This window comes from Bradysia coprophila, chromosome II (assembly GCF_014529535.1).
Source record: "Bradysia coprophila strain Holo2 chromosome II, BU_Bcop_v1, whole genome shotgun sequence".
NCBI classification, from domain to species: domain Eukaryota; kingdom Metazoa; phylum Arthropoda; class Insecta; order Diptera; family Sciaridae; genus Bradysia; species Bradysia coprophila.
The window spans coordinates 3670947-3683337 of NC_050735.1; the positions used below are offsets into that span (position 1 = coordinate 3670947).

The window sequence follows — 12391 nt, forward strand, 5'->3', positions numbered from 1 at the left end:
CGTTGCGTATTCCTTTGCAGACAATTATTCCTAAGGTTCTGAAGGAACATGTTATGACAAAACTTCGAACATATTTATCATCGATAGAGCCATAACCTCAACACTATTAAAAATGCAATTGTCAAAATAACAAAGAAAAATAAGTGGTGGTTATGGTTATGGATGACATCGGTTCGTGTTCGGCTCATTTTGTTCGGCTTAATCGTTGCTTTGAAGAAACCTATACTGTCAATGTCAAAACGGTGAACACGAACGACGACGATTTTATTCATAGCAACGTAGCCTACCGCCTAAGTGATTTTTCATGTAAATGTGAAGACAGTGGGTGAAGTTTGAAATTATTGCCTTATATGCAGGAGTTGATCAGGAAGCAAAATTATCCTAACGGTTCCATCGACCTGGAAGGCTTAGAAGAAGACGTTCCATGTATACAAAAATAAAAAAAAAATCCAAGGTAGATATAGTGTGAAGAATATGCCATTCGGACGCGCGGCCACCGCTCATCTGATTCGGTTATATATGACATTACCTCCGTCCATTTACCTTGAAAAAATCCACTTTTAGTAAGAACATTTAACGACTCGATGTCGAATCAATTTATTGAACGATCCCATGAACTTATCGATATCGATAAGCGCATTTCACAAGTCCCAGATGCTAAAAGTCAATAAAAGAAAATTTTAAAAATTTGGCGCCAACCAGATTATTCATTGATTTGTTCCATGTTTCAACTGATGTCTTTAATACTTTAGAAACGAATCAGATGTCTTCAATCGAAAGCCAAAAATTGTGTTTTACAATATTCTGAGCGAAATTATGGGTCGTCTGACATATTTGTCTGTGATACGTGTAAAATTTGTCGCCCCACAATCGTCCTTAGTATTTGAATGACACCCGACAATCTTCGTTTAGGATGAATTAAAGGGACTTGTAAGAACTCATGCGATGAAAGCTCGTTACGTTAGTTGAAAGTACTCACCTTTTTGATGGAAATTAAGTTCTCAACGGGGATGATACGACGAAATTCAACCCTGTTTCGAATCTGTTTTTGAATGGTTCAAATTCGGCTCTTTTCGAATTGGTTAAAAAGATGTCTTACCTGTCGTCAGTTTTCAGTGAAGATTAGAAGTTGTTGGTTTCGACTGGACAACTAAAACTTTTCTAGAATATCAACCACAGAGTTACACTCGAGAAATGGCATGTTGGTACTGTCATTTTTTAACACGTCTGGGAGCGCATGCAATTTTTGGGGTGTCGTTTCAGAATTTAAGGAATTTTAACGAATTTGTGAAAAACGACTTGGGATAGAGAACGTTCACATCTTAGCGTTTTTAGGAACACTATCGGTAGTGTAAGCAATTGGTTTGTTTTTAGGAACACACATACACTCAAGTGATTTTTTAGTACATGGACTCTCCTCTTCAAATAATTACAAAGGAAACGGATGGAATAATTAAATCCGATGCATCAGCAGACGCGAAGTCTAATCATTCGATGAAATAGTAATTCATTATAGTTTCGCTTATGTTGGCGATTAGATGTGGCTAGCAAGGAATTATGTGATGAGTTCAAGTGAGCTCAATGAGATGAAATACAAATAAATCGAACAAAGTTCCAAGTTTCACTAAAATAAACTTTCTAATTTAAATAAAAAATAAAATCAATCTATCCAATACCCGCCACCCTAGTGCTTACATAACTATTTTAAGTACAAATTGTAATTAACGTTTTTCGGTGTAAATGAGTAACTCGTGTTGTATCTATGGTTTAATGATTGGTTGGGTGTCTTTTCTTTTGTTTTGTTTGTTTTAAACTATTTGTCTAACTGTGGATTTTGCTGCTGGATCGACTGCGTCCATAATTACCAGCTTTATTAGAATTGTACAGGACAGCATGCTGGTCGTTATAGTCGTACAGCGTAACTATCGTATGAGGCACATGACCGATTTGGCCTAGTATATTTCGCACCTTCCACCACTTTCGCGTATCATCAAGAATCTTAAGAAAAAATTTCGTTTGCGCCACAATTACAAACCCCAAAAGTCAGATTTCCACTTACCTCAATAAATTCCCCACGAACAACGGACAACTCTTTGTCATTGTTAGCCGTCCGAGGATAAGTGACTTGAGCGATTTTTCCATGCCGTGATTGAATGTCTTCCAACCATCCGAGTGTCGACGATTGATCATGCGTTGCATTCGTTCTTTCAATCGAATCATTGGAAATGTCACTGCGTACACTAAAATCCCGAAAGCCCGGACTTGCCGGCGGATTGTATTTGGGGTCGTATTCGTATTCGGTCGAAAATTGTGGCGGTTCAGCGTGTCGCGTCAACTTTGGCGGTGTAATTATCCGAATCCCATCTGATTCGTCAACCATTGAAAAGTCCGGTGACCAACCGTCAAAAAACACCGGATGATAAGCGCCAACATGTCCTTTCCATTGGTCCCTAGGAACTGTCCAAGCCTCGCCTAACGATCTCCATAATTCGGTTTCCTTGCTGGTCACACAGTTTATCAATAGATTTATAGCCTCTCGTGTCAGCAATGGATCGATCACCCGTTCCGGTATCTTCACATCGTATTCGGTATCATGTGATGCATCAACGATCAGTGCGAGTGGCGTGAACAGAAAATGAACCAATTCGGGTGCATTCGGGTCGTGGATGTGAGCTTTAAGCTTGGCCAGCAAATTGAACGACAATTTGAATTTGGAGAAAATGTCCATGAATTCCTTCTCGTGCGGCGGTCTCGTTCGCAACGTTAGCAATCCTTCGCCAGGATCTCGTTTTTTTGACTTTCGATTGTAAATGCGTCGTTCCAATTCGCGAGCAGCTGCAGCCGTGTGTTGCAGTCGAGCGATAAACTTTTCGATGTCGTCAAAGCAATGATTTAGAACAAAGACATCTTTTTCGTAACGGTCGCTAGACGTGGAACTGGTCTCGTCGTTCAATGGAGCATTCGTCTCGAAATCACTGTCCTGAGTATATTGGTGATATGATTCGGTGTTGGACGGTTTCTTGGTAACAGCAGTGTTTGGCTCACGATGTTGGCTAACCAGTTTTCCACTTCGTAACATTTTCAGATCTTCTACGATTTGCACGGCTGATATACTTTGGCACTGCAATGAGGTCGAAATTGTAGAAATAATCGCTGCATATCCGCCATGGAACTTACTTGAAAAATGTGCATTTCAGATCGGGCACCAGATCCACCTCCAACAATGAAAACCAGCACATTGTTGTACATGTCTAGAGGTGCGTCGCTGGTGAAGGCAGTAGGTTCTTGGATTAGTGTAGCCGGAAATCTTTCGATAACTTTCTGTAAAATTTACAAATCAATGCAAGGTTTTCATGGTCAAAACGTCCGTCAGCACAAACCCCCGTTTCATAGTCAACTATCAGTATCCATTGCCGGTCCAAACACAGTTGCATTTTCTGCGACCAAATACCCGTTGTCTTTTCCAATTGTAACAGCCGATTCATTCCATCAGCCGGATAAACGATGCCCGAATCTTTGTTCACCGTGAATGTGGCCAAATGTTCCAGCAAATAGGTTGGTTTACTGTCCAGATCACTGCCAACGCGAGATTCAAACTCATCTTCGGAGTAATTTCCTTCGGCAGGTCGATGATAGGCCATTTCTGCGTTGTATATTGGATTGTCTGGAAGGACAAATGGTTTTTAGAATGACTTGCAGGCGGGTGGTTTGTGTAAGAATTGAATATTTGGAAACGATCAAAATGGATTCATGAAAAGTGCCTTGTCCTTGGATCGGTTAACTCATTGAGCCAACACGGAGGACATGGTCCACATTCATTATCGTCTTTCTGTTTCAGCAAACATAATGGCACTACATCCCAACAATTGCATTACATGTTAACATCACCAAACGATATCTTATTTTCATTAGAACGGTCGTCATTATCAGTTAGCGACAGAAAATTAAAAACTTCAATTGAATCGAATCGATATATTCGAACTAGTACTAGTACACATCATAATATATACGAAAATGACTGGTATTCTGCATACACAATTCGATAAATAGTTAGAAATTCATTGTCATTTACGGTGTTGTTATGTAATGTGATTGAAGCACATCTGCAATAATATCATTTACTTCTATTTATCATCCGAGCATGTAAATCTATTGTCTTCCGTTGGATTTTATTTTAATTTTTACACCTACTAACATCGCGCATATATATACCATACCAGGTTATATGCCAGTATACGTTATAGTAACATCGACGATAAATTTACTTAATTATTTAAATTCGTTTTAATAATCAGATAATTCAAATGAATGTATTTACGTCTTAGTAGTAGGGATCATACACAAACAGCAACGAAATTAGCGCGCTATCACCAATAAAATCTATACCAACTGCGATGCATATACGGTGTCATAGAACTCAGAGTGGTTAAAGTGTCGTATATAATTCGTAAATGACATCAAATGGCATTTCGATTTGAATTCTTTCGTTTGACATGCAAATAGAAATTTCAATAATAATTCGATTTCTCTGAACATGTGTAAGTAAACTCGCTACTGGAGTGCCATATATGCCCGCAAGCAAAATTGAATGATTAGCTGACTGAACCATTCATCATATCATTCATGTGGAATAGGGTGTGTCGATTTCAATTATTTTTTTTAGTCATTCCGGGTTCCGCCCTACCGCGATTCACCCTCGCACTAGCAATAATAATCAGCAAAATTTTTTTTTTTCTAAGTCAATATAAGCTTGCACCGTCACTTTTTCAAAAATTTTCGAGCTACACGAGATAGCTGGATTATGTGTCCGAACCAAAAAAAATCTACAGATGCTTTTGCAAAGTTTTCACTCTGTACGGCATCTAGAGGGTCTACTAGAACATACAAAAATTAAAAAAAGTTAAAAAAATGTTTTACCGTCATTTTGGTATAGCATCAAGTTTCACCGAGGCGGAATTTTCAAGAATTTTGTAAGTGGAAAAGTCATCTCACCTGGGTGAATTTTTTTCAAGCTATTGTTGTGATAGCTCATTTTGTAGGTATTTCAATAGCGCATCCAGCAAACGTACAGTTTCGATAGGTAAATTTAAATATTTTTTGGTTTCACTGTTGGAAGGCCCAAAAAAGGGGCATTTCTTTGGGTATTTTCGAAAACATAACAAATTGGCTTCTCTTAAAAAACGAAATCTTACTATTTTCAGCTTTTAAATGTGTTATTCATGAATAATATTTGAATTTCTGTCCAAATTTTTCATTTACTTGCTGTATTTAAAATGTTAATCGTCTCCATACTCGAAGAAATGCCCAATTTTTGGGCCTTCCAACAGCGAAACCAAAAAATATGTAAATTTATCTATCTAAACTGTATGTTTGCTGGATGCGCTATTGAAATACCTACAAAATGAGCTATCACAACAATAGCTTGAAAAAAATTCACCCAGAAGAGATGACTTTTCCACTTACAAAATTCTTGAAAATTCCACCTCGGTGAAACTTGATGCTATACCAAAATGACGGTAAAACATTTTTTTAACTTTTTTTAATTTTTGTATGTTCTAGTAGACCCTCTAGATGCCGTACAGAGTGAAAACTTTGCAAAAGCATCTGTAGATTTTTTTTGGTTCGGACCCATAATCCAGCTATCTCGTGTAGCTCGAAAATTTTTGAAAAAGTGACGGTGCAAGCTTATATTGACTTAGAAAAAAAAAATTTTGCTGATTATTATTGCTAGTGCGAGGGTGAATCGCGGTAGGGCGGAACCCGGAATGACTAAAAAAAATAATTGAAATCGACACACCCTAATGTGGAAGGTGTGAGCACTTTTCAATTTAGTGAATGGTTTCTATGACAAGTTGTATTTTTCTATGCGTTAGGTGTAAAATGCATCCAACATACACACTGTCCTAGATCGATGTGTAGACCGAGAGCCCGCATGCATATCAGTTCCTCATTCCTGCTGCTACATTACATACAAAAAACGTTTACTCTACGTCTTTTATGTTTGAGTTCTGGGTGGTCCCTTTCAAGCATGGTCCTATCCTACTGAATAACTCACCCATCACACATCGTAATAAATTGACATTGGTGTCAAAATGTAGGTATCGAAGGGGAATGAAGAACATTATGGAAAAACAACATTTTAGTTGAGAGGTTTGGCGTACGTGGCAAGTCGATAGATCAAAAATTTGTTTTACTATGCTGGTGCATGTAATAAGGCTATTACATGTATAGACAATAGCCTTTACATCACTCGCATAGTAAAACGTCGTACTACACACGGAAAATAAAGTGATATCTCGTATCACGATGAGTAAATGTACCTCGGGCTAAAGCCCTCGGCTACTTTTACTCATCTGGATACGAGATATCACTTTACTTCCCTTGCATAGTAATGTACTATTGTCAGGGTAATGTAACAATATAGGTTACTGCGACCTTAGTTGTGTGGGCTCTCGGTCTATTAGTAGCTGGGTGTAAATTTAAATTTCGATTTATGTTTGAATTTTGAGTGACAACGCGATCCTGGTACCTGCAAAGTAATGGTATGGGATATCATCACTCGGTAACTAGATTGGAACCCTATAAAAATCGCAAAGGTTAAGTGGTCGCGCCGGCAACAGTATTACTTTTTCAAAAAAAAGAGCTCAAGAATGACATCCCAGTGAAAATTTGGTCACTCTAGCTCATCCGTATCAAAACTTTGGTTAGAAAAATTTTGTCTGACATTGTTCCCTGAACGCTAACCTTTGGTCAATCGAAAGAAAAACTGTATTTCAGGCCTCTTAATCAATTTAACATAATTATATTGCCGATCATAAATTTAAGGTTTTTCCAGCTTCGTCGTCCTCCGGACCCCCTTGAAAATCGTCAATTTTTCGAGGTAAAAGAACTGCTGTAACTGCTGCATCTGAACTTTTTCGAACATATCGATACTGCTAAATGTTGTCCTTGTTGCGGCTATTATTTGACCATAATTTCACATTTAACCGATTAGTTGTAAGGAGAATATTGGCTTAATACACTTTTGCCCCATTCGGTGTAGTGCATTTTTCCTAGAGGTCCACATCTAAGGTGAAAGTGTTTGAAGAAAAAATTTCTTCTACAAATGACTCAGCGGAGTCCAACGAATCCATTCATACCAAAAAAGCTGTATTCGGAGACCCCTTGGATCTCAATTGGTCGAAGATTTCGCAAAGGCTCGATACACGGATGAATGTTTAATAGAGTCCCTTGGTTAGACACTAAGCTCTTTGTTGAACTAATCACAACCTTTCAAGTCTACTATTGAATGTAGATCACAAATATGAAAATCTAAAACGACAAGCTCTACTTGATCCACTGATACGAAATGGAATTGCTTGGATGACAACAATAAATGAGATTAGGAAGTGAGGAACGCCTCAAATTGCATATTACAATAATTTTGGGCAGGCCACCACCCACTTTAGTCCAGTTTTTTTTTTTAAATAATTAGGTTGTGTACATGTCAGTGTCAATTCAAATTCCTCATATTAAAATCAATTAATTATCCACATACTCAATTTAGATGTTTGAAACGACTTCCTGCCGAAAAACAATTACGTTTTTAATACAATTTAAATGCCGATACCAATACGAGACGGCAACACGACATGAATAAATGATTTGCTTCGACATTAAATTAAAAAAAAAAACTAAAATTATTACCAGACATTCTACCGTATAACAACCTGTACACATTCCTACGAAAATCTCGCAATTTTATTTAATTTTTTAGTTAGCAAATCGAAAAGTTTTATAAAAATGTTTGCGCACTCACATATCCACTCCATGTATAATAGTGTATTTTCAACATCCATTCATCATACCACACCTCAGACCTTAACATATAACACAAATATTTATTAATTACACTATTGTTTACTCACTTCGGATTTTATGTGAGCATCTTCATGGTATAAATGGTAAAAGATATGCAAAAAAAAATTGAAATTTGATTTTATTACTATAGGTAAACATTCAACAAGTGGTTCGGATCTGTTACCATTCAAATATTCTTGCAATTATGATTATGGGATAACATCTTAGGCTTAATCACAACTATTTACGGTTTAACTGCATCGAATATTGAGATCGTATTGACAATAATTTTAGATCTGTCTGGTTATTTTGAGTAAAAACTTGTAAATAGAATAATTTTCGTGGCAACTTGTATTGAATGTATTTGACGTATGCTAAGTTGAGTGTGAATTTTGTGTGAATGGCGATACTTCAGACATCTGACGGATGAAATGAGAAGCAGCAGAAGCTGTCACAGTGTCAAAAAAAAACTTATCTATCGGTTTGACAAACGTCAGAGCACTTTTTGTTTCGTACATCTTTGAAATAGAAAATTCGAAATAGTTCAATCAAACCCAGATTTTTCACATAAAATGCAACCGAAAAGCAACCAGAATATCTTCACCATTTTCAAATCAATGTACCACAATGAATATCAATGGTAAGTTCGACCTTCGACATTACTGTCAACAACGGGACAATCATAATCAATACCCACCAACATAACCTCAATTTAAAATTCGCGAAATTTCATTCATAAAAAAAAGCATTTCGTTTAGTCGACCAATTTTTTTTCTCTTTTATACGCCGTAGGTCACTCATCAAAGGCATTGCATTATTTGCGATTGGTGTTAAGATTGCGCAAGAGTGTGACGGCCTGGATATAATGCCCGCTATTTAATTGAAATTGATTTCCGCAATTTGATTCAAATGTACACATTCAAATCATGAAAATATATAAAGAGAGTTTGTTATAGTAAGAAAGAACCAGTGTCAACCGAAACTTTTTTTTTTCTTCTTTCAATCGAATCATCGTCAGTGGAAAAAGAAATCTTTTATATTTGAAACAAAAACGTCGACATTATATCACCTTGAACAATGAACGTGTTAAGTGTCTGTGGTTTGTTTACATTAGTCCTTTATCTGGACCAGGCATCATCGGCTGATTCGAATTTTATTGTTATTTTAACGGACGATCAAGATATTGTGCTGAATGGGTTGAATCCCATGGAAAATGTTAGGAAATTGTTGGCCAATAGGGGAGCACTGTTCACAAATGCGGTAAGTTGTTTAATTGATGATTTATGTAAAAAAAAACATCGTCATCACATCGTCAAGGCTGAACTGAGCACTTTAAGTTAAAACACGAAGTCCGTTTGCCATGCAATCAAATATTACTTTAGACAATTGACCACAAATAAATTTGAATTAATCGGAGTGAAAGGGGGCCGATGCAACAATTTTTATCACCATAACCGTGCCATTTTATCTCGTCAGTTGTTGTGGACGTGGACAGTATTTTTGCTTACCAAAAAAAGTCAATTTGTATACCATGGAAGTATCTGAGTGCAATAATTCAGAGAGGGTAATGATGCTTGGTCATCCGAATAAAATTGATCGGGTACATCATTTCCCTCGACACACACTCTACCATCTCTTAACAATTCATTATATGACAAAAGATTAGACTTGAAACTTGAAAGATTAGATAAACCGATGAATAGTAAGTTAACACTCCAGCGTAATTTATCATTTCCCTTAGTTCACATCATCTCCAATCTGTTGTCCATCTCGTGCTTCGATACTCAGCGGACAATATGCGCACAATCATGAAACTAAAAACAATTCCCGCATTGGTGGATGCTACGGTAGTCATTGGCAGGAGAAGATTGAACCGACGGCTCTGCCAGTGCACTTACAGAGGAATGGCTACGAAACGTTTTACGCTGGAAAGTATTTGAATGAGGTGAATGGATGAATGATTCGTTGGATCCAATCGCAATTGTAACTAATTGGCAAACTTTCTGCATTCTCTCAGTATTTTTCCGAAACAATTCCACCCGGCTGGTCTCAATGGTATGGACTGCACGGCAATTCGGCATACTTTAATTACACGCTCAACGAAAATGGTGTAATGAAGAAGTATGACAATGACTATTTAACCGACGTATTGGTAGGTTATTGTTGTTGGTGATAGAAAGTCCGTTTAATCAGACGAAATTCTCGTACAGAATACGAAAGCCTTGGAATTTTTGTCCAACGCTAAGAAACCATTTTTCGCTATGATTGCTCCTCCCGCACCACATATGCCCTGTGAAGCAGCAGAACGGCATTCACATTCGTTTGAAAATATAAAAGCCTTGCGGACACCGAATTTTAACATTCCATCTGGAGTGCTAGGTAAGGAGAGTGTAGTAAACCATGGATTGCATAGAGATACATTACTGCTGTTGATGAAAGCTGAAACTCCTCTACTACGTCGTTGGCACTACATTTATCTGCCTCACGTCGAGTCTTTCTCAAAATCGACAGAAGTCTAACATAACACCCGTTTCAGACAAACATTGGTTATTGAGAATGCCTCCAGCGACACTCAACAACGAAACTATAGAATGGCTCGATACTATTTATCGAAAGCGTTGGCAGTCATTGCTTGCCGTTGATGATATGGTTGCTAACATTATTCACACTCTGGAGGAGAAACATTTGTACGATGACACGTACATCATCTACACGTCCGATAATGGTTATCATGTGGGTCAATTCGGTCAGGCAATCGATAAGCGCCAACCGTATGAAACGGACATTCGTGTACCGTTTGTCATTAGTGGTCCTAAGATACCGCCGAAAATAGTTTACGACTATCCGGTCGCTTTGATCGACATATTTCCGTCTGTATTGACTAGGGCAGGTGAGTGAACCCTAAACGGTTCGAGAAATATATTGACAATTAAGACATTTGCGGCTGCGTTGTTCAATGTTTCTTTCTGATCTTTTTGTGTAGGTATACCATTGCCGGACTTTGTTGATGGTCAATCATTTTTCGCCACCAACGAGAACGACGAAACTGTTCTGACTAATGATTATGGTAACCGACAGATTTTGATTGAATATTGGGGAGAAGGTGATTCGACTACATACAGTCCGGAATGTAAATGGCACAAGGGCGACAGATTATCTGTAAGTGATATATGTGATAGAATGATAGAACAAAGGGATCGATCGTCATGTTTCTTTCTCTGTGTATTTTACAGCAATGCTCAATCGAAGCAGAGTGCCACTGCCAAGACGCCTGGAATAATACGTATTCGTGCATACGACAAACGTTTGTCCAAAAGGAGGAACACAAAATCTTCTGCGAATTTCAAGATCGAGAGGTAAACTTCTGATTCCACGAAAAGAAATTTCATCCAACGATTGTTTGTCAACAGAACTTTGTCGAAGCGTACGATCTGTCTGTGGATCCGTACGAAATGACGAACATTGCTTTCGATATGTTGCCTTCGGAACATGCGCTACTAAGCTTGGCATTGGAGAAGTTGGCGAAATGTAAGGGTGACTCTTGTCGACAGATCTACTAATAACATTCTGCTTGATATTCTTGGAAAAACCGGTAACTTCAATAAAAACTGCAGAAATCTCATTAGGGTCCTTCCGGACGTAGTAACTAAGCATATGAGTGTTACTTTAGTGGGGAAATAAATTTTATGCCAAAGAGCCGCAACATTGTTTGAATGTGAAAGGTGCGTTGCGATGAAGAGACTTACATTTACATACTATGACACCGACAAATGTCTCATGTTACTGTCTCTTACCTAATGTAATGACTAGTTCACCAGTGCAGATAATTTATAAAAACTCCACACGGTCATTACCTTTGATTTGATATGACCTGTACCTTCTAGAACTCCTTCATGTGATTACATATCCGCAATACTTACAATTTTGGTTTACTTTCAAATGTTTACTTTTTTGGAAAATTTGTTGGTAGTCAGTATCAGTGGCTTGTGATTACTCATAGCTCTACCGCTGTATCTCTGAAGAACTGAAGACAAGTGGGCTCTTAAGATTTTCATACATTCTCAGTGATTTATTTGTAAAATTTAAATATGTTTTTCAATGTCCTGTTTCAATTCGCCTATGACATTACACAGGACGAATACCCGAGGTGACCTTTCATTGATAAGTTTGAAACGTTACGAGCGTATTTTCGGCTTTTGCGCGTGTTGTAACCCTAACGAAGTGAGTTAATCGAAATTGGAACCCGAAAAAAATCTCGATTTTTCGCTCTTCCAAAGGATTGCTTCACTCGCTCCGCTCGCGATAGTACTGGATACATCTACCAGTAATAGTGAAACTTTTTGTAACCGGTGCAAATAGCATCTGCTTTTTCGTATAGCTTCTAAATTATGAGCAGACGCAGTCGTATGAGCCAATAGACCTTGTCCGAAACAGTCGCCCGAAAAGATGGACCTTTTGGAATTTCCCCCGATGAGCTATTTTGACCCATTTCGGCACTGCTTCACAGTCACAGAGTAACTAATGTGTCATTGTATGTGTTTCAACTAATGTA

General features: G+C 37.8%; 2 protein-coding genes across 4 annotated transcripts; one reads left to right on the top strand and one right to left on the bottom strand.

The window, feature by feature from the left end:
- Window positions 1-1624: 1624 nt before the first annotated feature.
- On the bottom strand, window positions 1625-8196 carry LOC119066768 (epidermal growth factor receptor kinase substrate 8-like). Of its 3 annotated transcripts, XM_037169423.1 has the most exons (6): window positions 8024-8196; window positions 7908-7927; window positions 3381-3664; window positions 3178-3321; window positions 2060-3121; window positions 1625-1998 (listed from the first exon to the last, which is right to left on the bottom strand). In XM_037169423.1, the coding sequence occupies exons 3-6, from the start codon at window positions 3639-3641 to the stop codon at window positions 1822-1824; spliced, it is 1644 nt and encodes a 547-aa protein (XP_037025318.1). In that variant the 5' UTR covers window positions 3642-3664; window positions 7908-7927; window positions 8024-8196; the 3' UTR covers window positions 1625-1821. The 3 variants fall into 3 exon arrangements, with proteins under 3 accessions (XP_037025318.1, XP_037025328.1, XP_037025308.1); XM_037169433.1 differs by lacking the exons at window positions 7908-7927; window positions 8024-8196 and adding an exon at window positions 4319-4485; XM_037169413.1 differs by lacking the exons at window positions 7908-7927; window positions 8024-8196 and adding an exon at window positions 3876-4006.
- A 118-nt stretch (window positions 8197-8314) lies between these two features.
- On the top strand, window positions 8315-11535 carry LOC119066868 (N-acetylglucosamine-6-sulfatase-like). Its single transcript, XM_037169542.1, has 9 exons — window positions 8315-8479; window positions 8632-9099; window positions 9581-9784; window positions 9857-9991; window positions 10050-10218; window positions 10376-10729; window positions 10823-10998; window positions 11073-11195; window positions 11250-11535. The coding sequence occupies exons 2-9, from the start codon at window positions 8917-8919 to the stop codon at window positions 11397-11399; spliced, it is 1494 nt and encodes a 497-aa protein (XP_037025437.1). The 5' UTR covers window positions 8315-8479; window positions 8632-8916; the 3' UTR covers window positions 11400-11535.
- Window positions 11536-12391: the final 856 nt, after the last annotated feature.